A 26,898-nucleotide genomic window follows, 5' to 3' on the forward strand; every position below is an offset into this window, starting at 1 on the left:
AATTCACATCTTGAGGATTTGGTTAATTCCCTGTTAGATAACTGTCTTAAGTATATTCTCCATTTTTTATTAATCTTGTTAATAAGCCAAAATTACCATGTATCAAGGGAAACCTCCTTCTATGGGGACTTTTATGCTTAGCATATAATCTAGTAAAACTTGCCATAAGAATGTAACTAATTAATAAATACATTTATTTAATGATGTATATGCATCAGTGTATACATTTTAATTCCAGTGAACAAATTTTTAAAAACTATGCACTTAGAGCAAGGTTAAAAAAAAAATAAAACCCAGTATATTATTCTCTAAATTTGAACTGTTCTTGTTCAACTTGAGGTTTGGTTTTGTTTTTGATTTTGATTTTTGCTTTGTTTTTGTTTTTCTCTTGCCTGGTCTAAGTGGGAAGAAATCCTCATGTCAGTGTTTTGTGAGCACCAGAACCTTTCTGATTACTAGTTTAGACTGAGCACTTTTGTGTTGGTCTTAGTTTGCCATCAGATCTTCGTATTTCAGCTTGCTGGGCTTTGGAAATCAAAACCCTTTAATTACCTGCTTATTTTAATGGCTAGCTAGGGCCTTATCTATGCTTATCTCCTTTTCACCTCAAGGACCTTAGAATCCCAAACCTTTGCGCAGGTGAGCTGTTCTTTGCTCTGTTTGATTCAGTTCGTTGATGTACTGCTTAAGCTCATCCTACTTTTATATTTTCCCAATGGCAAAGGCAAAAAAAGGTGGATAAAAACAAAATCAAGCTATGGGGCAATTCTCCACTAAGACCTTGGTAGTCACCTTCTTTTTTTTTTTTTTTTTTTTGGTAGTCACCTTCTTATAAGAAAAGTGTTTGCCAAGCCACCAGCTTTATTCTCACTGACTCACTCTATACTCCTTCCTTCTGTGTCATTACTCTTTTTAACCTCCTTAAGAGTCTGTCAGGAATTTTGCAACCTGGCAAAAGGCTTCTTCAGAGCCAACTACTTTTTTTCCTCAGAACCTAAAATAATGAGTCCTTTTACTGACAGAAAAAGAAAAAAAGACCTTGTTAAACCATTTTTCTGTGTTGCCCAATTTCATCCAGAAGTCTAGAAATAGGGATGTTAAATGTTAAATTCTTACATTTTGTGTAGTGGGTCTTTGAGTTCCTAGTTATTTAGTTGACTCTGAAGCAGGTGTCAGGTTTAGTCTGCACATTCCTTCCACCCTATTCTCAGAAGGCTTACAAGTTTTGTTTTGTTTTGTTTTGTTTTGTTTTGTTTTCAGATAACTCTCAGGTAAGAGGTAAGAGAAACACCAAACCCCGAAGGCAGAAGGATCTGTCTATAGCTAAAGGGTGAGAAACTAGAGGTAGAATGGTTTATGGGATCTGCCTCTTTGAAATTACAGAAATTCAATGTTCTTTTTTAAAGTGGACTTTTAAGCACCAATTATCCTAAAGCCTTAGCGCATGAGTGATGAATATTTGAGTTTAAAAGTTGGAAAAGGTGATCCGGTGATTGCCTAGAGAGAAACCACTTGCTGAAGCTGTGAAATATAAGTTAGACTCCTGCAGTAGTCAGCCATGTCTATACCTGATTTCAAAATGTGGATTTTGCAGTAAGACAGGGAAGGGAATGCAACTGGCTTCTATTTGAGGAATCTAATCTATATGTGTTCTTAATGCACACTTGTATTGATTGGCATTCAAATATAGGAGCTATTTGTGCTTCAGGTTGTGGGAAGATGTTGAGACAGAATTGAAAAGCAGGTTCTACCTCATACCGTAGAAGGTTCATTAGTTTTCTTGATCAAAAAATATTGAAAAGTATCTGAAATATTTCTAATATCCCCTTTATAAAGTGAAAGTGAAGTCGCTCAGTTGTATCCGACTCTTTGCAACCCCATGGACTGTAGCCTATCAGGCTCCTCCATCCATGGGATTTTCCAGGCAAGAGTGCTGGAGTGGGGTGCCGTTTCCGTCTCCAGGGGATCTTCCCGACCCAGGTATTGAACTAGGGTCTCCCACAATGCTTTACCATCTGAGCCGCCAGGGAAGCCCCTATGACTTTGTAAATACAGTAACCTAATCCCTTTTTAATGACAACATAATTTTAATTGATATTTATCCAGAAAGTTGACTGCTGATCTTTATTTGACCTATATAGATTAAGTTCATTTTTAACATGAGGACAGTTTCAAATGATATATCTTTATAAATAATGGTTATAAGTCAATTTACATATCAAGAGATTTATCAGTTTGTTACAGTAGCCATCTTGGTTTTTTTGAGGGATTTGATATGTCAAAATAATGAAGCTGTTAATAATACACCTTCCTATTCTTCACAGAGTGTTTTTGAAAAATGTATATAATAGTGTATATACAATATTTGCATTTGGTTAGGTCTACTGAATGCATTATCTGGAAAAGCTTTGACTAAATTCACAGATGTTCTATTTTTTTCCCCAGTCAGTAAATGCTGTTTAATACTTAGATTAATATTTATACAATGACATTGGCCATACAAATCCTCCCACTTTGTTCCTGTATCACAGATGAACAGATCATAGAATTAATTGTCCACCTAATTAATTTAGGGATAGGGTAGAGTTGCCAGATAAAATACAGGCCTCCCAGTTAAACCCCAATTTCAGATAAACATACTTAAACTGGAATTTAACTGAGCTGCCTATATTTATCATTGCTAAATGTGGCAACCCTAGGTGGAGGAGAAGCAGGAGACTAGTAGGTATGGGCACAGTTGTGAGACTTAAGTACAAGTGAGTATGTAGTGATAAGGGTCGCCTTTATTTACTCTGGCATGAATACCAGGATTTTTGCAATGTTAATTTTAAGAGTCCAGCTCTTTTTTTCTTTGTAAGTGCATTCCTAAAAACAGACCTCAGAAATAACAAAACTTAGTATATTGTTCAGAGATACATGGCATTTTAAAAATAAGTAAGGGAACAGTAAGTCAGATCTGGGCTAGTGGTTCCCTCTAAGACAAAGGCATCAAAATACGGCACGCAGTAGCTGCTCTGATCTTGATGCTGTTCTCACTCTCAGGTAACCTAGTGAGTCAGTTTAGTTTATTTGTTGTGCTTCATAATTACATGTACATGCTACATTTTACTCTTGTACATATCAAATATAGAATAACAGTTTAAAAGTTAAATTAAGACAGACTAATTAAGAAAATTAGCCAAATGCAAAGTTTCACTGCTTATACTTTCCAAAATAAAACCAAAGTCAAAAAAGTCAAGAGGCAGTCGTTTCTGTCTTATCTTCTCTGGATTAGCCGTCCTTAGTACTTTATATCATCCTACTCAGTTTCTGAAACATTCACCAAATTGATTTCTCTTTTGGATATGTTCCATTTTATGTTTCTTGTAAAATATGGTATCCCAATGACACGTGATATAATACAGTGTGTTGTTATTAGTGGGAAGTAGAGTAGAATTTACCCCCCGCCTTGTTCAGGACATAATAGTTTTGTTATGCCTGCCAATACAGGAGACATAAGAGACACAGGTTCAATCCCTGGGTCAGGAAGATACCCTGGAGAAGGAAATGGCAACCCACTCCAATATTCTTGCCTGAAAATCCCATGGACAGAGGAACCTGGAGGGCTACAGTCCATGGGGTCGCAAAGAGTCAGACAGAACTGAAGTGACTTAGAATGCATGCAGTTCAGCCTAAGATCACACTAGCTCTTTCAGCAGTCATATGCTGAAGTCATAGCAGTCTTTTATGACTCTTTCAGCAGTCATATCACAGCCTTTACTCTGAGCAATCAACAAAAGTACCTGAGTGTTTTCATGTGATTTGTTAAATCACATCTCCCCAGTCATGCATTTTGCATTTATCCCTACTACATTACATTCTGTTAAGATTTGGCCAGTGGTTCTGACCTGTTGAAATACATTTTTGGATACTGTCAGCTAGTATACTCCCTAAGCCCTCCAACTTTGTGCCATCTGTAAATTTGGTAGATAGGCCATCGGTTTCTTCATTTAAGACATTAAGAACATCAAGTGAATAGAACATCAAGTAAGATAGAGCACAAGAAAAATTAATATTTCCTTATGGTTTTTCATTGATCCATTAATCAGCACACCTTGAGTTATGTTACAAACCCACCTAAGTGTATTCTAGCCTACATCCCTTTGTTGTCTAAAAGGATATCTTGAGAGAATTATAAAATTTAGTACAAATTTTTATAAAAAATATCCAGATTTTTTTGTGTGTACAGTATGCTCTTTATGTTCTAGGCCAGTAACCCTATCAAAAAAGAAAATTAATTTTGCATGTTTGGCTTTCTGCAAATGCTTATTCTTAAATAAGAGTATCTTTTCCCTACACCTAAGGCCCTTAAACCATTTATTTCATCATGTGTTTAAGAATTTTGCTTGACATTGACATCAAGTGAATTTGTTTCTAGTTTGTAGCACTACCTGCTTTCCAGTGTTGACCACCAAAGTTTTTCCTAATATCCTCTTCCATACTCTGATTCGTCAGAAGTTTTAGAGATTGAACTCCATAAATTCTCAGCTTTTGCTAGGATATAATTTGTCTGGGATAGAAGAACTGAACTCATTTAGAGTAGCCAGGTATTTTTATCTCTTTGAGTGCTTTGGAATTCGATTTCCTCATCCTATAATTTATTTTTCCCTTTCTGGTTTGACTATCAGCAATCTTAATTGGAAAGAAAAAGAATCGATATATCTTTCACATATGTACATTCAGTCAAATCGTGTCTGATTTGATAGCCTGCCAGACTCCTCTGTCCATGGGATTCTCCAGGCAAGAATACTGGAGTGGGCTGCCATTTCCTTCGCCAGGGAATCTTCTTGACCCAGGGGTCAAACCCGCATCTCCTGCATTGGCAGGCGGATTCTTTACCGTCTGAATCACCAGGGAAGCCCAGCCTATTACATTATATAATTTATCCACGTATAAGCAGACTGCAGTTTATTTTTGTTATTCTTGTTAATATAAATTAAAATAATGAAAAACTGTCTCTGGTATTTTTTAAATCTTCTCACATTCTGAGCAACAGTCTTTCTGATACTGTTCTTATAGGTTTTTGTACTTTTCCTTGGGTGTGTGTCCATTCCATCCCTCCAATCTCTTCTGCATGTTCTCCTTTAAAATATTCCTTATGACATATCGCCATGGAGATGCAGTCAACAAAATTCAGACAATGAGAAATTCTGCAGGGTGAACAACCTAGTGTTTTTGTTTGTTTAAGACTTATTTAAAGAGCTGTTTTAGATTCACAGCAAAACTGAGAGGAAGGTACAGAGATTTCCCACACACGCTTCCCCCAACACATGTATAGTCTCCCCCATTATCAACATGCCCTCGCCAGAGTGGTACATTGTTACGACTGCTGAACCTCCATTGACACAGCATAATCACCTAAAGTCCAAAGTTTCCCTTAGGGTTCACTTTTGGCGTTACAGGTTCTATGGTTTTGGATAACTGCATAATAGCATGTAGCCATCATTATAGTATCGTACACAATAGTTTCACTGCCCGAAAAAAAAATCATCTTTAGGATGAACAGCCTAGTTCCTCGATACATGAACTTCAAGAAATAAAAAAATGAAAGGAAACCTACTGATTGAAAGAGACATATCAACTGATTATGGCACATGAAGCTTATTTGGATATTGATTGAAATGGACCAACTGTAAGAAAAAGTTTGAGACTATCTGGGAAACCTGAATGTTTACTGTATATAATAAGGAATTGCTAAATTTGATAATAGTGTTATAATTATATTTTAGATACATACTGAAATTTTTATGGGTAAAGATTAAATAATTTATGAGATTTGCTTCAAAATAATATGGCCAGGGAGTGGAGGGAGGCATATTGATATTGATCACTATTGACCATGGTCAACATTTTATACATGTGGGTTCATAATATTATCCCAGTTTTGTACATGCTTGAAATAGCTATAACTAAAGGTTGAAAAAACTGCCCCAAAATAATTTTTATGTTCACATACATTGTTACTGGCAGATTCACAACTAAAACTCAGGTATCCTGATTCCAGTTCATGTTCTTTTACTAAGTGGCTAAACTTACAGCCTTTCTACTTTGAGATTGGTGTCATGGTGCCCTTTCAGTCTTTGGGAACCCCCAAATCTTCACTGGAGAATTTGTGGTGGCACTCCTAGATAATTAAGACTTTAATAAATGGCCAGTTTCACTTGACTGGCTACCTGCCCGTGTGAAAGTAGGAAGGGATTTTAGACTTTGTGGGGTAAACTGACAGGCTGCATGTGTTGTTCAAATCAGTAAGAGACCTGGGTCCTAGACCTAATCAGACCCTCATCTTAGTGTAGCTCTAGGAGAGTGTGGGAGAAGGCAATGGCACCCCACTCCAGTACTCTTGCCTGGAAAATCCCATGGACAGAGGAGCCTGGTAGGCTGCAGTCCATGGGGTCACTGAGGGTCAGACGCTACTGAAGCGACAGCAGCAGCAGCAGCAGCAGCAGGAGAGCGTGACCTTGTCTGCCATGTTCACTACTTTCCAACCAGTGCCTAGCACTGTGCTGGTACGAGGTAAGCAGTAGGTAAATGTTGGATGAAGGTATTAATTTAACCTTCTTCAGCCTTGTTTTCCTCACATTGAGACAGTGGTCTAAATGAGTCTTCCTTCAAACACTGAAAAAATAAATATTCTTACCTTCTTACTGATCTAAAAAAAAATCCTTTTAGGACTTTGAAAAGAATTACTGTAAATTTCTTTTTAACACCAGGTAGTATCTATAGGTAGTATGCTCACTTTTAACACCTGGGACAGAAAACTCAGTTATGTTGTATCAAAATCCCTTAAAAGTAGCCTCTGCATTTTCTGTTGGATTGATTTTGTTTCTATTAAGTGAATGAATATGAACCAGGGTCTCCTGCATTGCAGGCGGATTCTTTACCAACTGAGCTCTGAGGGAAGCCCACTGTTCTCAACATTAGTAAATTAGAGAGTCAGGTTTATTAGCAAGTTGCAAAATCAAGCTCAGGCTTCCCAGGTGGCTCAGTGGTAAGGAATCCACCTGCCAATGCAGGAGACATGGGTTCAATCCCTGAGTCGGGAAAATCCTCCAGAGAAGAAAATGGCAACCCGCTCCAGTATCCTTGCCTGGGAAATCCCATAAACAGAGGAACCTGGGGGGTACAGTCCATTGGGTTGCAAAGATTAGGACACAACTTAGCGACTCAAAAACAACAAAATCAAGCTAAGAGAGTTATAAATAAATATTGCATTGCTTGCATATTTTGAATTGAATGCAGTATTATTGAAAGGATTTGACATTTAGCTTTTTATGGAAACTTAGTGAACAGCTTTTAGATAAGTTGTAATTATTGTCGTCAGATCCAAATCCCAGTGATTAGCACCTACCTTTGGAAGTAATGACCTTATTATTCTAGTAAAATTTTACCTAAGGTGTCTGAAAGTTATCACTGGATCAGGTCAGAGTTAATAAAAGAAAAATTAATTCCTATACTGCTCTGCAAAATGACCAGAGCAATGTTTTGATGCTGTGTAACATTTTAAAAATAATGTTGTGTAGATACTAAACTGCATTGGTGGTGGTGGTTCAGTTGCTAAGTCATTTCCAGCTCTTTGCAACCCTGTGGACTGCAGTACGCCAGGCTCCTCTTGGAGTTTGCTCAGATTCATGTCCACTGATTTGGTGATGCTATCTAACCATCTCATCCTCTGCTACCCCCTTCTTTTGCCTTCAATTCTTCCCAGCATCAGGGTCTTTTCCAATTAGTCAGCTCTTTGTATCCGGTGACCAAAGTATTGGAGCTTCAACATCAATCCTTCCAATGAATATTCCGGACTGATTTCCTTTATTATTGACTGGTTGATCTCCTTGAAGTCCAAGGGACTCTTCAAGAATCTTCTACAACACCATAATTTGAAAGCATCAATTCTTTGGCACTCAGCCTTCTTTATGGTCCAACTCTCACATCCATATATGACTACTGGAAAAACCACAGCATTGACTATGTGGACCTTTGTTGGCAAAGTAATGTCTCTACTCTTAATATGCAGTCTAGGTTTGTCATAACTTTCCTTCCAAGGAGCAAGTGTTTTTTAATTTCATGGCTGCAGTCACCATCTCCAGTGATTTTGGAGCCCAAGAAAATAAAACTTGTCACTGCTTTCCATCACTGAAGTGATGGGACTGGATGCCAATGATCTTAGTTTTTTAAATGTTGAGTTTTAAGCCAGCTTTTTCACCTTCTTCTTTTGCCCTCAAGAGGCTCTTTAGTTCCTCTTCCCTTTCTCCCATTAAAGCGGTATCATTTGCATATCTGAGGTTATTGATATTTCTCCCGAAATCTTGATTCCAGCTTGAGCTTCATCCAGCCCCGCATTTTGCATGATGTTCTCTGCATACAAGTTAAATAAGCAGGTGACAATAAACAGCCTTGATGTACTCCTTCCCCGATTTGGACGCAATATGTTGTTCCATGTCCAGTTCTAACTGTGGCTTCTTGACCTGCATACAGATTTCTCTGGAGACAGATAAGGTGGTCTGCTATTCCTATCTCTCTAAGAATTTTACAGTTTGTTGTGATCCACACAGTCAAAGTCTTGAGAGTAGTCAATGAAGCAGAAGTAGATGTTTTTCTGGAATTGCCTTACTTTATGATCCAACAGGTGTTGGCAATTTGATCTCTGGTTTCTCTGCCTTTTCTAAATCCAGCTTGTACAGAAGTTCTCAGTTCACGTACTGCGGAAGCCTAGCTTGAAGGATTTTGAGCATAACCTTACTAGCATGTGAAATGAACGCAATTGTAGGGTAGTTTGAACATTCTTTGGCATTTCCCTTCTTTGGGATTGGATGAAAAACTGACCTTTTCCAGTTCTGTGCCCACTGCTGAGCTTTCCAAATTTGCTGACATATTGAGTGCAGCACTTCAACAGTGTCATCTATTAGGATTTTAAATAATTCAGCTGGAATTCTATCACCTCCACCAGCTTTGTTCATAGTAATGCTTTGTAAGGGCCACTTGACTTCACACTCCAGATCTCTGTCTCTAGGTGAGTAACCACACCATCGTAGTTATCCCGGTCATTAAGACCTTTTTTGTGTAGTTCTTCTGTGTATTCTTTTACCTCTTAATCTCTTCTGCTTCTGTTACATCCTTACTGTTTGGTACTGAACACAAATACCCTAGCTGCAAAAGGAAAACTCTAGAATTAAAATGCTAAGTGGATAGGAATGGGAGAAAGCATCTGTCACACATTGATTTATATTCAAACATGAGGTTTGTTAGTATAAACTCAATGTAGTGAGTGCATGAAATTAACTTTTTACAGAAAATAGGATATAATGAATTAAAATATTCTATCTGTATTATAACTTGCTGAAATGCTAACCTTAAAATTGCTTTTATATTCAAAACCTGAGTGTAGGCTACACGAAAAATTAGTATTTGATCTGTAAGCCATGTGGGTTTTTTTTGTTGCTGTTGTTTGTTTGTTTAGTAGAATACCAATATTTTTTTAACTTAGACTCTGTTTTGAAGCTGTTTCAGAAATTGTTTGTTTTCATGTTTAATAGTACCATTGATAGACATTGTCTTTAATTTCAGAAACTATGCTGCAAAATCAAAGATTTACTGCATTTGTAATTAGTAAGAATATGTTGGAAGATTCTTTTTATGCTATTAGGTGATGAAGGTAGTTTCGCCCATTAAAGTCATATTTTTGTTCAGCTTTGTAAGAAGCACATTTCTTATTTCAATGAAGCTTTGTTAATCATATATTTAAATGCGTCAAAAATATTTGATTTAAAAATAACCTATAGTAAAAACTTTTGAAATGAAAACTGAACTTTTGAAGTTCTCATTTTGGTTTCTAAAAGTTTTGTTTAAATGTGTGGTAAACTACCAATATTTAAATATATCTACCTGTTACTTCGGTTTTCTTAAAGATTTCTCACATGTATGGGGTGTAATAAAAATTACTTTATTTACTTTTTTATGGGAAAATTGGGAATTTTTATGGGAATAATTACTAACCTTAACCTTTAAACAGGAGGAATCTAATATTTAGTATCTACAGAAAAGTTTGAAGGAGTATTTTTCTAGTTAACTAGATGTATCAGAGTATTTACCAGACGTTTCTGGATGTTTGTGTGTGTGTGCTGGATTATGTTCATGTTTTCTATGATGTATCTCAAATTTAAGGAAAGTCAGAGGGTATAAAATTTAGATCATTAATCATGGTATAAAAATTACATCTTCACTCCCAAACTAATGAAGGGTCTCAAAATAAACTTTCCTAAAATTACAGAACTCTGAAAACCCTTACTTAAAGGTCTTGCAGCTAGTTGGTTGGGAAAGCCAAGAGTAGAACTAAATTTTCTTGATCTAGTCCCTTATTTCTCCTGTCCCCAAACTCGAACATGAATAAATTGTCTTTAGGCACATAATCACTCTGAAATAGTATAATATTATCTCTACTTTGAATGTATAGACTTGAGTTACAGATAACAGTTGAATGGTTGTCTAGGGAAATCCTCATAATATCTGGATTCTTTCTTTACCCTACAATTCCATTTTTAAAAACCCGGTTTCCCAGACTAAAAGCAAAAGATAGAAAGGGAGGGGGAGGAGAGCTTTTAAAGGCAGGCACATGGCCAACTGTATAAAGTGACCACTTCCATTGAGGAGGGAGATGTAAAGCTATAAAACCCGGACATTCCAAGCGTGGTAGCCTAGGGTCCTGTAGTGTGAAGGCACATAAATCCTCTGTGCCTTACAGTCCCTGGAGGGCATTACTGTATTAAAATATAGTGTAGTATTTGAGCATAATTATTCTGAATCAGTAGCAAAGGGAAAAATGTATATCCTTTAAGAAGGTATTTTCAAGGGCAAGATTACTGAAATGGCAAGGCTTAGCCTATAATGTACTTATTTACAAGCTGCTTTTGAAATTTGAAATTCAGAAATAATTAAAACACTTTCAGAAGTTTGGCACTGAAAAGAGAAGCTTCATTTCTCTGGCAGTTTTCTATATGGAACATTTCATTATTTCATTTCCTAGCAGTGCCAAATCAATTAGATGTTAATTGTAGTTGTTAAAGGCAGATCAGGATTCAAGCCTTTGACTTAATTAGTTTAGTTCAACCCAAGAAGCAACGCTAATTACCTTTGCTTTGGTGTTCATTCGCAGCACTGCTTAGAATATTCTCATAACTGTCATCTTTTAAGGCTTTACACAGAAAAAAGGCAACATTGCCATGTAGTTGAGAGAGTGGACCCTAGAGTCAGACTGCCTAGGGTCAAATTCTAGCCCAGTTATTTACTAGCAGTGCAGTTACCCCATCTGACCCAAGCTTCAGGGTTTTTTGTGTAAAATAGGGAAGGTAATATACCTCATTGGAAAGTTGTGAGGACTAAAGAAGCTAAAGCAATCAAGTCTTAGCACAGTTTTTGGCACATGCTTAATAACTGATGGCCATTGTGTAATTGTTATTACAAGGCCCCTATTAAGAATTTTTCATGTGGGAATACTAAATAATGATTTACTGTTTCTTATGGTGAAATGAATTGTTGTTTCCACATTTTGGCACATGATACACATCATTTTAACTAACTTTGCAAATTATAAATATGCTTTCAGGTTTTACTAGGTGCTAATAAATGGATGAAAAAATTTATCACAAAAAAATCTGGTTTTACAGACTACCTGTTAAAGACAAATTCAGGCTTAATCAGACTGGAAGAAGCTACAAAGTATTTTACTACCTACCAAAACCTTAGCAACCTTTTAATATTTATATTATGTTTCAAACATGAGTGGCTTTTCTTATTAGTTTTTTGTTTAATGACATCACAAAATGCAAGCAGGATCCCATTTAATCCCCAGCTCAGTATAATCTGGTGTTTTTCATGTTCCCTGTTGTTAAATAGGCTGGAGCTTTATGGGCTGTAGGGTGTCTTTTCTGAATCCAGAAATTGGTCTCAGGCTGCTCACTACTGACAGACTGCCAAAGTCCCTTGGAGAAACTTGGTGACACTCATTATTTGTGAGTTTCAATGGAGCAATTCAAAGCTGCTGAGGAAAGAAACTACAGCTTATTGTGTGTGCCCCATGTGCTCTCTCACTTAATCCTATGAAGTGTAGATGGTTTTACCCCTTTTCCAAAGGAGGAGATTGAGGCCTGGAGAAATTAAATGAATTGATCAAGATCACACATAAGGTAAACGGCAGAAACAATATTCAAGCAACATCTATCTGCACATGTTCTTTTCACTACATTCCCTTGGCTTTCAAAAGGAAGTAATAAATTACTTTTTATAGTTTGTATGTAGTTATATGTAAAGCTCCACCAGAACCAATCAGAACTGTTTCCTTGTATGTCAACAACTGATCTATAACTTAGAGCTCTTTATGAAACCAGTTACATACAAGAGAGAAAAATGTGGTGCCCTATTCTGTTTTTTTTTTTTTTTTTTTGACAGCTAAAAAACCTGATCAGATTTCTCAAAGTGGAAGTTATGAGGAAGGCAGATTTTCTTTTTCTTTCCTTCTCTACCTCATATGGGGCTTAAGTTTTTTGAAAAAATCTTACTTCCTCTTGTCTCTGTACCGCTGTGGTAGGTGATTTTCTTCTTGGTTGGAATTCAGAATATGTACTACATGGGAATTTGAGCCTCTTCAAGGTTTTTTGTTTTTGCTTTTTAACCTTTTGTTACTGATTTGATTGCACTTGTATTATTTTGCACATTCTTTGTGTAGAATCTTGATTCCTTATTTAAAAATTGGAATAGCCTTGGTCCTAATCACCTCTGGATAAACAGGATTTTGTTACAGAGCAGTATATGTTTGCCAGGGAAAACAGGTAATTGGGGATAAAAAAATTTTTGTTCCTGGAAATTATCCTTTATTAAGATGAAATTATATTGTCCAGGCTCTGCAGTTAAGTGGGCAGGCACTATTTTATACAGCTACTTTTTTTTTTTTAAAACAAGCTTTAAAAAACCCCTAAACTAGGATTGTGTCTTAATCATTTTCCTACCCTTAGTCTCTGATAGATAGTAAGTGTTTCATAAATGTTCGTTGAATAATGGGTTGATTTTCTATTGAGTGGCAAAAGTAACTTTTTAATCACACTTTTGATTAGAGGTCAAAGATTACTCAATTTGGCACATGAGAAGCTTGGTAGTAGGACTTGATGCTTCTCTTGATTCTGCCCCTAACTAAATATGTGACATTGGAGAAAGCCATTTAGTCTCTTAGCTCCTCAGTTTCTTTACCTATAAAAAGAGGCTCTATGGCTAGATAGATCTTGAAGGCACCTTTCTACATAAAAGTGTATCATCTGTGATTGCTGCATTTAAAAAATTTAGAAATGGCTTATTAATATTTATGATTTAAAAGTTTCTTAGTGTGTAACCCTGAAATATAATAAGCAGCTGTAAGGGTATGTCACTGTTTCATGTTTTGAAGCAGGTATCAAATTGTTCCTATTTGAAGAAAAATATGGGGGGTGAAAATAATTGGTGAAAAGTTACTTTTTAAAATTATCATATCTAAAGTAGCCTGTATTTAAGAATAGAGTTTTGTTGTAGTAAAAAACAAACAAAAAAGAGCTATGAACAAAAATGGGTGTTCTCTCTTTAAAAGTAACGTAAATGTCTAATGCATATGAAACTTCATCCATTGGGCTTCCCTTTGTGGCTCAGCTGGTAAAGAATCCGCCTGCAATGCGGGAAACCTGGGTTTGATCCCTGGGTTGGAAAGATCCCCTGGAGAAGGGAAAGTCTACCCACTCCAGTATTCTGGCCTGGAGAATTCCATGGGCTGTATAGTCCGTGGGGTCGCAAAGAATAGGACATAACTGAGTGACTTTCACTTGACTTCACGTCACTATAAATCGAAGAAGCACAAATTAAGACAGCAGTGAATACTTTTGCCTATTGAATTTTCTAAATATTTAAAAATAGCACTCATTTTTGTCAAGGTTATTAAGAAACAGAGATGTAGAGTAATGGGAGAGTAAATTGGCATAACCGTTCTAGAGAGCAATTTGAGAGTTTCTCCAAACATTGAAAAGCCTGTATACTTTTGAGCTGCATTTCCACTTCTAAAGAAATTTGTGGAAGAGAACAAAATTATATTCATATTAATGCTAATTATAGTGTTATATGTCTAGGAAGACAAAAGATACAAACTCAGATCTCTTGGTGGTAAGACTATGGGTCACTTTAATTTTCTTCTTTACTTTTTTATGTTTTCTACATCTTCTGGTATGTATAGAAGAGTTTTCTAAATGACAAAATATATAAATGTTTTTAAAAATATGGGCTTGCCTTTAATGAGTGTATAGAAGGATTTCCCTTCTCATAGCCACTGTTCAACACCTTCTTGCTTTTATTTCTGAACAGGTATCCAGGAAAAGTTGAGATTTCAGCATTAAAGGTAAGTTGTGCTTTGTGAAAGTCATAAGTGTATTTCTACAAATCGCATACACTTTTCATTCATTTTTCTCTTTTTTATGTAATTCCTCATTTTTTGCTTTTGCTTTCTATTACTTATTTTTTGCTAAGTAATATTATCATTGTATCTTACTTGAGGTGTGATTAAGTATTCTAGAAATACCTAGTTAAATACTGTACTATAAGGAAGGGACTGTAAGTCTTTTGTAGATTTCTACCCATTTTTATTTGGTTTATAATTTTTAGAATAAAGGAACACTTGTATTTGTGCGTGTGTATATTTTATAAAGTAACCAAAACACTTGTATGTTTATTATGGGCACATGTATTTGGTATCATAACCACATATAAAAATCAATCCTAGCCTTATATTCAAGCAAAGAAATTTGATACTGAGAAATTATGCCAATGAGAACCATTTTAAATACAGGAATATCACCAAACAGAACTATTTACATCAAATAGAATATATACTGTATGTACATGTTTGTATATGGTAGTGTTCGTGTGTATGTCTGTACATATGTATGTATAATCTCAAACATGCTATAATTTTTTTTCAGTTCCAGTGTCTCTGCCTTCTATTTATATACATTGGATACTGATATCTTTGATAAATTATGGGATATTCATATGGAATATTCTATACAGTGGTTATGAATGAATTAGTTATATACAATAACATGGATGAATTTCAGCACCATGGTGTCGAGGTGGGGGGGAAACAAGTCACAGAAAAATATGTGCAGTAAGATTCCATTTATATTAAGTCTCAAAACATGCAAAATTAAAGCATATATTGTTTAGAAATACAAGCAGAATAAAATTAAAGAACAGCAAGGAATGATAAACACAAAGTTTAGGATATCAGTCATCTCTGAGGGGGGAAAGAATGTAATGGAAATGGAGAAGGATATACAGGAGACTTGAAAGCTAATAATAAGACTTCTTTTTATTAAACTGAGTACTTAAGAAAGGTTATATCATAATTCTTTAGTCATTATATGTTATAAAAATCCTTTTATATTAGCTATTTAATAAAACCATTTAAAAAATAATACATGGACATGGTTAAAGTTCACTCAGTGCAAAAAGAAGATGGTTGAAATTGTAGCTTCCCTCCCATTCCTCACCCTCCACCTCCCAGTCCCCTATCCACAGACTGTTGCTGGTTATGCTTGTAGATTTTAAAAGCCACTTAGATCTTAAGATATTTTTAGGTTATCACAAATAGGGATATTTATTTGGGAATTTATTTTATCTCAGTAATTATAGATTGTCCTTAGCTTGAATAAAATTAGGTAGAAAATGTACATATTTAGTAAATAAAGATGAAGTTAGATATTTGTTTCTTTTTTTTACTTTTTATATTGAAATAATTATAGAGTCACAGAAAGCTGCAAAGATAGTACAGAGAAGTCCTGTTTATCCTTCACCTATTTTTCCCAGTGGTTATGTCTTAATTATAGTATAATATCAAAACCAAGAATTTATACTGATGTATAGTATAAGTATATAGTTCTGTGTCAGTTTATTACTTGTGTATATTTGTGTAACCACCACCACAATCAAGATGAGATTTTATCACCACAGAGATCTTCCTTTATAAAGTCATACCCACCACCTCCCCCACAATCATCCCTAATCCCAGACAGCCACTAATCTGTTTTCCATCTCTATAATTTTGTCATTTGAGAATGTCCTAAAAATTGAATCATATAGTATGTAACCTTTTGAGATTGGCTCAGTTGATCCATCCAAGTTGTTGCCTGTATCAATGGTTTATTCCTTTTTGTTGTTAAGTAATATTCTATGATGTGGATGTACATGGGTTATTGAGTGCTTATTGTGTATAACAGCATATCTGTTGATATCTTAAGCAATCTAAAGAAAAGTTTGATATAGTCCCGGCTTTTGATGACTTACAAGCTCACAGAAGAGAGCTATATATAAGAAGGGATGATAGATGAGGTATTGATATTTGTAGACTGGAATAGATCTTAAGTACTACAAGGAGTTTGGAGGAGGAATGGGAAGGTAGAGCAATGGTGAGGGCAGTGTTACCTGGAATAGCAGAGAAAAGTTTTTGGGAGGAGATAGAACTTGTGTTAGGCTTTGAAAATTGGGAGATATTTATATAGGTAGATAGAGAAAAAATGGGAAAGCATTATATGTTAGGCACAGCCATGAAATTAAAAGACACTTACTCCTTGGAAGGAAAGTATCACCAACCTAGATAGCATATTCAAAAGCAGAGACATTACTTTGCCAACAAAGGTCCATCTAGTCAAGGCTATGGTTTTTCCAGTGGTTTTTATGGATGTGAGAGTTGGACTGTGAAGAAAGCTGAGTGCCGAAGAATTGATGCTTTTGAACTGTGGTGTTGGAGAAGACTCTTGAGAGTCCCTTGGACTGCCAGGAGATCCAACCAGTCCATTCTAAAGGAGATCAGTCCTGGGTGTTCTTTGGAAGGAATGATGCTAAAACTGAAACTCCAGTACTTTGGCCACCTCATGCGAAGAGTTGACTCATTGGAAAAGACTCTGATGCTGGGAGGGATTGGGGGCAGGAGGAAAAGGGGACGACAGAGGATGAGATGGCTGGATGGCATCATCGACTGGATGGACGTGAGTTTGAGTGAACTCCGAGAGTTGATGATGGACAGGGAGGCCTGGCATGCTGCAATTCATGGGGTCACAAAGTGTCGGACACGACTGAGTGACTGAACTGAACTGAATAGTAAGAACTAAATAGTATGCAAAGGAGAGAATTTGATGGGAGTGTTGAAAGACTGGTGTGACCAATGTAAACATTTCAGTGGTGGAATGTTGGAAAAATAAATTGGGGCCATATTTCCATGAGTCTTGAATGTCAGGTTAAGAAATCTGGCCTTTACACTATGAAAGACAGTATGGAGATTCCTTTGAAAACTAGGAATAAAACTGCCTTATGACCCAACAATCCCACTACTGGGCATATACCCTGAGAAAATCATAATTGAAAAAGACATATGTATCCCAGTGTTCACTACATCTCTATTTACAATAGCTAGGACATGGAAGCAACCTAGATATCCATCGACATATGAATAGATAAGCTGTGGTATATATATATATATATATATATATATATATAATGGAATATTCCTTAGCCATAAAAAGGAACACATTTGAGTCAGTTCTAATGAGTTGGATGAACCTAGAGCCTATTTATACAGAGTGAAGGAATTCAGAAAGAGAAAAACAAATATTGTACATTAAGGCATGTATGTGAAATCTAGAAAGATGTTACTAATGAGCCTACTTGCAGGGCAGCAGTGGAGACACAGACATAGAGAACAGACTTGTCGACATGGAGGGGGAAGGAGAGGGTGGGAAGAACTGAAAGAGTAGCATGGAAACATAGACACTACCATGTGTGAAATAGATAGCCAGTGGGGATTTGCTGTTTGACTCAGGAAGCTCAAACTGGTGCTCTGTGACAACCTAGAGGGGTGAGATGGAGAGGAAGGTTCAAGAGGGAAGGGACATATGTATACCTATGGCTGATTCATTATGTTGATGTATGGCGGAGACCAACACAACATTATAAAGCAATTATCCTCCAATTAAAAATAAATAACATTTTTTTTTAAATCTGGGCTTTAAAATTTTAAAGCAAAAGACTCTGATGGAGAGATGGGATTGATAGGAATGTATGGATGCATATGACAACTATTTGAGTTTCCTGAGTTTTTTTTTTTTTCTCTCCTCTGAAAAAAGAATAGCAAGCTCATCTCTCAAGCATTTTTTAAAATTTCACTTTAGTCACAGTTAATAACTTCCCCTTCCTCACTACTAAAACAGAAGTGACCTGAATTTTTTAGTAACTAACATTTTTAGCTTAATGTTCTTTAGTAGATAATAATGAAGATTTCTTTGAGTATAGATCACCTTTGTACAAATGGTTTGTGAAACTAGGTCCTTTGGTGGTGAGCTTTTTAAAATTAAAAAGCTCAAATCTTACAACTGAATACTAGGAGGGTACAAATGGCTCTTTAATATCCAGTATAGATGGAGGGAAACAATGGTGTGAATTGCTGGAAATTGAATAGAAAAACCATACCTTTTAAGAAAACATGTTTCTTAGGTTCTGATAGGTAGGAGTTAGAGAAATGGCCTGATGGTGGGAACCAGGATTTAGTTGGTACTGTGCTTCTGTAATGGGGCAGCCCATCTCCAAAAGAAGGTAATAACTGAGGACTGTCTCAAGTCTAGCTAAGTTGATGTTGGTTGTCTGCAGGCACATGCTTGGCTTCCATTGCTTTGTCCTCAGCCTGATTGAAGTGCTGGGGGAAGGGCCTGGACATTAGACCTTACTAAGGAGAGACTCATAGATGACTATATACTAAATCAGATTTTACTAAGAAATCTAGTTAACCTCTTTAGAGATCAGATCATCTGATAGGTACAGTATCACTCCTTAAAACTAGGACTTAGCAGTAGTTTACCTTATAGGAGTTGATATCTTTCAAAAGTTCAAAGTCTAAGAGAGTTTTTTTAAAGCCAAATAAAATAGAAGCCTAATCACTGCTTGGCAGTTTTGGTTTGTGATCTTTGTAAGTACTTAATTAAATCAAATTAAATTGAGGTACAGGAATTATTGGTATGTATTTTTCTTAGGTTAACTTAGGGAAAATATCTGTGGAATTAAGGTAGTACAGTGCTTCTGATTTCCCTACTAATAATGAACAGTTATTAGAAGGTAATTGGAAGAGGACATGGCAACCCACTCCAGTGTTCTTGCCTGGGGAATCCCATGGACAGAGGAGCCTGACTGACTACAGTTCAGGGGGTCACAAAGAGTCAGACACGACTGAAGGGACTTGGCACACATGCATGCATGCAGTTAATTTGTAGGACAGTTGAAGGTGTTTCTCTAATACGCATGAACTGTTCTTAACGATCATCAGCTTTTAAGAATTCGCTTTCATCCTGTCACCATGGCTATTTTAAAGTGGTCAGTGAATATAATATAATAACGCTTGCGCTATAACACTAAGGATGGTAAGGAACCATCCAGTTGGCCAAAGTATAATTCTGGGATTATGATGGGAAAGGGAGGCGATCAATATAGATGTGAAAGATGCAGTTCAGTTCAATTCAGTCACTCAGTCTTGTCCTACTCTTTACGACCCCATGGACTGCAGTACGCCAGGCTTCCCTGTCCATCACCAACTCCTGGAGCTTATTCAAACTCATGTCCATCGAGTCGGTGATGTCATCCAACCATCTCATCCTCTGTCATCCCCTTCTCCTCCCTCCTTCAATCTTTCCCAGCATCAGGGTCTTTTCAGATGAGTTAGTTCTTCTCATCAGGTGGCCAAAGTATTGGAGTTTCAGCTTCAGCATCAGTCCTTCCAATGAATGTTCAGGACTGATTTCCTTTAGGATGGACTGGTTGGATGTCCTTGCAGTCTAAGGGACTCTCAAGAGTCTTCTCCAACACCACAGTTCAAAAGCATCAATTCTTCGGTGCTCAGCTTTCTTCACAGTCCAACTCTCACATCCATACATGAAAGTGAAAGTCACTCAGCTGTGTCCGACTCTTTGTGATCTCATGGAATAGTCCATGAAATTCTCCAGGCCAGAATACTGGGGTGGGCAGCCGTTCCTTTCTCTAGGGGACCTTTCCTAACCCAGGGATTGAACCCAAGGCTCCCACATTGCAGATGGATTCTTTACCAGGTGAGCCACCAGGGAAGCCATCCATACATGACCACTGGAAAAACCAAAGCTTTGACTAGATGGACCTTTGTTGGCAAAGTAGTGTCTCTGCTTTTTAATATGCTGTCTAGGTTGGTCATAACTTTTCTTCCAAGGAGCAAGCGTCTTTTAATTTCATGGCTGCAGTCACCATCTGCAGGGATTTTGGAGCCCCCCCCAAAATAAAGTCTGTCACTGTTTCCGCATCTATTTGCCATGAAGTGATGGGACCAGATGCCATGATCATAGTTTTCTGAATGTTGAATGTGAAAAATGCAGGCAGGAGCCAAGTCATATTAGGTGCTCATAGACTATGGTAGAGTTTAGATTTTATCTAATACTTCAAATCCCCTGAAACAACTTTTCTCTAGAATAATCTATATAAGATTGGTAGTATTTCCCAAATGCTGGGAGAAATTCAATGAAACAAGTTTTCAGCTTGAAGATATTGGAAGTCCCACAGTCCTACAGAAATATATCTAGCACGTTAAATCTTTAGCAGTATAATAATCTCTGGAGTAGAGAGATTATCAGAGCCTATCCTGATACTTGTGTGATTGCTACCTTAATATGTACATATATCCTTATATATCTTAGGTCAGTTAAAAATGGTTATATAGTGACTTTCTGACAAACTCTGTGATGGACACCAAGAATTATGAAAATTTTTTTCTCAGTGTCAGTAGTAGCATTTAAATTCCTGCACTTCTATAAATGTAAAGAAAATTTAAGATGGAAAAGAATACTGTGTTACAATTTGCAAATGTATGATTGTCTTATTTTACCCAAATTTTTTCCAGCAGAAATGCAGGATCCATTTCTACCTTCTTTAACCTCCCAAATATATATATATATGTACGTATGTGTATATGAATGTATACGTAGATATATATGTATTTTTGGTGGGTTTAATTTTCTTCATCTGTTACTGTTTTGGGAACTTCATTTAATACCAGTTAACTTTTGATTCCTTTTATCTGAAGCATATAGAGTTTCCAAGAAAACAACTCTCTGAATATGGTTTGCCACATTTTCCATATTTATGGAGCAATACTTTGGGAAAAATAACAATTCTGATTCAACCCGTTGCTTAAATTTGTAACCTTTTTGCGCTGCAAAAGTACTTAGTAGTTCTTATATTCCTGTACAGTTTTTTAATGTTAAAAAGTTAGGTACACTTTAAAAGAAAATAGCCTATTACATTAGAAAAATAGAAAATTGCTGATTGGTAACCTTCTTATGAAAACTAAATTGTCCCAATTGGCATAAAATCTCTGGGAATCTATCAGTACCCAAACGTCTAAGCCCTTTATGGGCCTTTGATTTATTAATGCTATAATTTCTAATTTGTACCCATTTTAAACAGAGTTTTAAAAAGAGATGTCATCATTTGGTTTGTTCTTTTCTTTTGAAAATAGGAAACAGAGAACTCTGCATACAAAATTGGAAATGAGTCCACTGTACAAGAACTGAAACAAGATGTATCTAAAAAGGTTGGTAAGATAAAATGTCAGTATTAATTTAGCAGATGTCATATTTATATGGTATATTTAAAGTGGAAATTTTTTTATATTATTTTAGCATAGTACCCTGTACGTGCTGGATGTTCAGTAAATGTTCCTTGAATCTGTTGAATTTGATTTAAAGCACATTAGACTTTTTAGAAGTCATTTTGTAATCCAACTAATTGGTAATTTATCTTTGAATCAGTATTTTGAAAAATGTTTTATAATGTATTTTTGTTTTTCATACTTGTATTTTTGTTAGAGTAAGCCATAGCTACTCTTGAGGTTAGTAACAAGAGGTAAAGGTATTGAAAAGCTTAGTGCAGCTTTTAACTCCTAATGTCTTGAGGAGTTAGAGGTTACAAGAAGTCATTACTTTAGTAGTACATTTGATACTTTTTAAGGAATTGATGATACGAACCTTCAGAGGTTGATTTACTAAAAGAGACTGAGCATAAGATTAAAATGTTGACAATGGGTTGTTAACAGTATTGGGATAAAAACCAAGGAGAAAGAATGGTTTGTGTTCATTCATTTGTATAAGTTTTGAGTGTTTTCTGTGCCCCAGGCACTGTTCTAGCCAGTGGATTTCCAGAGACCAATGAGATGACGCATCTACCCCAGAGTTTCTCAACAGCAGCCCTTTGGGATGAATAATTGTTTGTTGTGGAGGGAAAGGGAGACTGTTCTGTACATATTAGAATGTTTAGCAGCATTCCTGGCTTTAACTCATTGGATGTCAGATCCCAACCCCCACCCACCCCTACCCCATCTTGGCAACCAAAAATGTCTCCAGACATCACCAAATGTCTAGGGGAATGGTACTGGGCACAATCATCACCCCTGAAGATTCATTGTTGTACCCTTATGGAATTTAGAAAATTAATGGACTACAAATTTTAATATTGATCCTACATTTTCCTTTGGGCTTCCCTGGTGGCTCAGCAGTAAAGAATCTGCCTGCAATGCAGGAGACCTGGGTTCGATCCCTGGATCGGGACGATCTCCTGGAGCAGGGTAGGGCAAGCCACTCCAGTATTCTTGCCTGGAGAATTCCATGGACAGAGAAGCCTGGTGGGCTACAGTTCATGGAGTTGCAAAGAGTCAGATACAACACAACTGAGTGACTATAACTAAGTATAGTTAGTAGCCCCCCACCCCCAAAAGTGACTTTTTAAGGAGAGTTTAAAAGCTGAAAAAAATAGTGAACACTATGGGGGCAATAGGGCTTTCCAGGTGGCTCCGTGGTAAAAAATCTGCATGCCAGTGCAGGAGATGCAAGTTTGATTCCTGAGTTTGGAAGATGCCCTGGAGAAGGAAATGGCAACCCACTCCAGTATTCTTGCATGGAGAATCCCCATGGGCAGGAGTCTGGTGGGCTACAGTCCACAAGATTGCAAAGGGTCAGACACAACACGACTGAGTGACTATAACTAAGTATAGTTAGTAGCCCCCCACCCTCAAAAGCTATAGTCCATGGGGTCACAAGAGTCGGACACAGCTTAGCAACTAAACCACTACCACCACCCTCAAAAGTGGTGTTTTAAGGAGAGTTTAGAAGCTGAAAAAATAGTAAACACTATGGGGCAATAGGGCTTCCCAGTTGGTTCAGTAGTAAAGAATCTGCCTGCCAATGCAGGAGATGTGGGTTTGATTCCTGAGTTGGGAAGATCCCCTGGAGGAAGAAATAGCAACCTGCTCCAATAATTCTTACCTGGGGAGTTCCATGAACAGAGGAACCTGGCAGGCTACAGTCCGTGGGGCTGTGAAGAGTCAGACACAACTGACTGATGATGCACGCACACAGGGCTATAGAGTGAGTCTTAAGACTCTAGGTATTAGTTTTTAAGTTCTAGGCCATTCAGGTAAATTAAGTATCCAACATTAATGATACAGGGTATGGAGTTATGTGCTGGATCAGGACACAATCCCTGTCCTCAGTAACTTACATTTTAGTAGAATAAATTGGATCAACACAAAACTGAATGTAATAAGTATTCACATAAACTCTCAAACTATTACAGGAAAACAAGAGAGACTTTACTTTCTGCTTGAGGATAGGAATGGGGAAGGAGGAAGTAGCATCTGAACTGGTTCTTGATGGATGGATAAGATTTGGGCAGGCAGAGATGGAAGAGGAGAGGCATAAACAAAGGCGTGGAGATGAGGAATGTGTGGAATGTTTGACGATGAGTCTAGAAACCAAATTTAGGGCCAGATTATGGGAATGCCTCTTATGTCATGCTAAAACATCTGGTTTTTATTTTACAGTTGCTGTGAAAGGAATGAGTTTTTCGAAGCAGGAAGGTGATAGGAAACAAAGTTTTGATTCTCACTGTTCTTTTGTTCATTCCCTGTTTTCTGCCTCCTGAAACCCAGGGGGAAAAAAAACAGAGCTAGGTACTGTAAATAGGTGCTATGGGAGCATATCAAGAGGTAGAAAACATGGGCTTTGCTTTCCAGGTGTAGAGAAAATATTTTATACAGAGTTAGCTCATGTACTACTCTGCATTTATTATATTCTAGTTCATATTATAATGAACAGTAAGACTGATAGGAGTTCAGAAGAGGAAGAGATTGTCTTCAGGTAAGGGCTGAGGGAAGGCTTAAGACTTTCAACCTTTTTTTAACCCCTCTGATGGCGTAGGCCTTTTCACTTTGCATAGTTATCATTTGAAACCTTTACATTCACCTCATCTCACGGTGCCCACTTGGGTCTGCACACTTTTAGCAGATAACCTTGCTTTCCATTGCTTGTAAGTGTCAGAGGCTGTGCTGTGCTAAGTTGTTTCAGTCATGTCTGACTCTTTGCGACCCTATGCACTTTAGCCGACCAGGCTCCTCTGCCCATGGGGATCCTCCAGGCAAGAATACTGGTGTGGATTGCCATGCCCTGCTCCAGGGGATCTTCCCGACCCGGGGATAGAACTGGCGGCTCCTGCATTGCAGGTAGATTATTTACTGCTGAGCCACCAGGGAAGCCCATCAGAGGCTAAGAAGCCTAAATTCACTCCTTTCCATCATCTCAAATTTCCCTCACTGCAAATTTTCATCTTTTACCTCTTTTTCATGTAATTCCTGAGAATTTAGTATTCTTTTTTTTCCTGTCCAAAGCAGAATGGTATAAAGAACACTGGACTTTTGGAGAAAAACCTGGATTTCAGTTTTGACTTTGTAGTTTACTAGCTGTGGGACCTTGGGCAAAATTCTTAATGCCTCTGTCTCAGATTCCTGCTTTTGTATGGTTGTTATTCAGTTGCTGAGTCATGTGCATCTCTTTTCAACCCCATGAACTGCAGTACACCAGGCTTCACTGTCTTTCACTATGTCCTGTAATTTGCTCAAACTCATATCCATTGAGTGTATTGAGTCCATTGAGTGATACCATTCAACCATCTCATCTGTTGCCCCCTTCTCTTCCTGCCCTCAATCTTTCTCAGCATCAGGGTCTTTTCCAGTGAGTTGGCTCTTCACATCAAGTGACCAAAGTATTGGAGCTTCAGCTTCAGCATCAGTCCTCCAGTGAGTGCTCAGGGTTGATTTCCTTTAGGATTGACTGGTTTGATCTCCCAACAGTCCAAGGGACTCTCCAGAGTCATCTCCAACACCACAGTTTGAAAGCATCAATTCTTCCACAGTCAGCCATAAATGGTCCAATTCTCACATCCCTACATGACTACTGGAAAACCATAGCTTTGACTGTGTAGAACTTTGTCAGCAAAAGGAAGTCTCTGTCTAGGTCTGTCATAGCTTTTCTTCCAAGGAGCAAGTGTCTTTTAATTTCATGGCTGCAGTCACCATCCACTGTGATTTTGGAGCCTAAGAAAATAAAATCTGCCACTGTTTCCACTTTTCCCCCATCTATTTGCCATAAAGTGATGGGACCAGATGCCATGATCTTAGTTTTTGAATGTTGTATTTTAAGCCAGCTTTTTCACTCTCTTTCACCCTCATCAAAAGGCTCTTTAGTTCCACTTCACTTTCTGCCATTTGAGTAGTATCATCTGCATATCTGAGGTTGTTGATATTTCTCCTGACAGTCTTGATTGCAGCTTGTGATTCATCCAACCTGTCATTTCACATGATGTACTCTGCATATAAGTTAAATAAGCAGGGTGACAATATACAGCCTTGTCCTACTCCTTTCTAAATTTTGAACCAGTGTGTTGTTCCATGTCCGGTTCTAACTGTCGCTTCTTGGCCTGCATACAGGTTTCTCAGGAGGCGGGTAAGGTGATCTGGTATTCCCATCTCTTTCAGAATTTTCCACAGTTTGCTGTGACCCACACAGTCAAAGGCTTTACCACAGTCAATAAAGCAGAAGTAGATGTTTTTCTGGGTGGAATTCCCTTGCTTTTTCTATGATCCAGTGGATGTTGGCAGTTGGATCTCTGGTTCCTCTGCCTTTTCTAAATCCATCTCATACATCTGAGATTTCTTGGTTCACATACTGTTTAAGGATTTTGAACATTACCTTGCTAACATGTGGAATGAGTGCAATTGTGCAGTAGTTTGAACATTCTTTGGCATTGCCTTTCTTTGGGATTAGAATGAAAACACCTTTTCCAGTCCTGTGGCCATTGATGAGTTTTCCAAATTTGCTGACATGTTGAGTGCCGCACTTTAACAGCATCATCTTTTAGGATTTGAAATAGCTCAGCTGGAATTCCATCACAGTCACTAACTTTGTTCGCAGTGATGCTTCCTAAGCCCCACTTGGCTTCACACTATAGGATGTCTGGCTCTAGGTGAGTGACACCTTTGTAGTTATACGGGTTACTAAAACCCTTTTTGTACAGTTCTGTGTATTATTGCCACTTCTTCTCAGTCTCTTGTTCTGTTAGGTCCTTGCTGTTTCTGTCCTTTATTGTGCCAATCTTTACATGAAATGTTTCCTTGGTATCTCCAATTTTCTTGATGAGAACTCTAGTCTTTCCCATTCTGTTGATTTCCTCTGTTTCTTTGCATTGTTCACTTAAGAAGGCTTTGTTATCTCTCCTTGCTGTTCTCTAGAACTCTGCATTCAGTTGGTTATATCTTTCCCTTTCTCCTTTGCCTTTTGCTTCCCTTCTTTTCTCAGCTATTTGTAAGACCTCCTCAGACAACCATTTTTATTTTCTTGCATTTCTTTTTCTTTGGGATGGTTTTGGTCACCATTTCCTATACAGTGTTACTAACCTCCATCCATAGTT

The 26,898-nt window shown here is 37.3% G+C and overlaps 1 protein-coding gene across 1 annotated transcript in view; it reads left to right on the forward strand.

Moving 5' to 3' along the window:
• The window catches only part of WDR44 (WD repeat domain 44), a 91,159-nt gene that overhangs the window by 14,526 nt on the left and 49,735 nt on the right, over positions 1-26,898 (forward strand). The window contains exons 2-3 of the mRNA XM_055565656.1: positions 14,407-14,440; positions 21,620-21,694. Of these exons, the coding sequence (XP_055421631.1) occupies positions 14,407-14,440; positions 21,620-21,694 (109 nt within the window). The remainder of the gene's footprint in view (positions 1-14,406; positions 14,441-21,619; positions 21,695-26,898) is intronic.

The sequence above is a fragment of the Bubalus kerabau genome, chromosome X, assembly GCF_029407905.1.
Source record: "Bubalus kerabau isolate K-KA32 ecotype Philippines breed swamp buffalo chromosome X, PCC_UOA_SB_1v2, whole genome shotgun sequence".
Taxonomy (NCBI): Eukaryota; Metazoa; Chordata; class Mammalia; order Artiodactyla; family Bovidae; genus Bubalus; species Bubalus kerabau.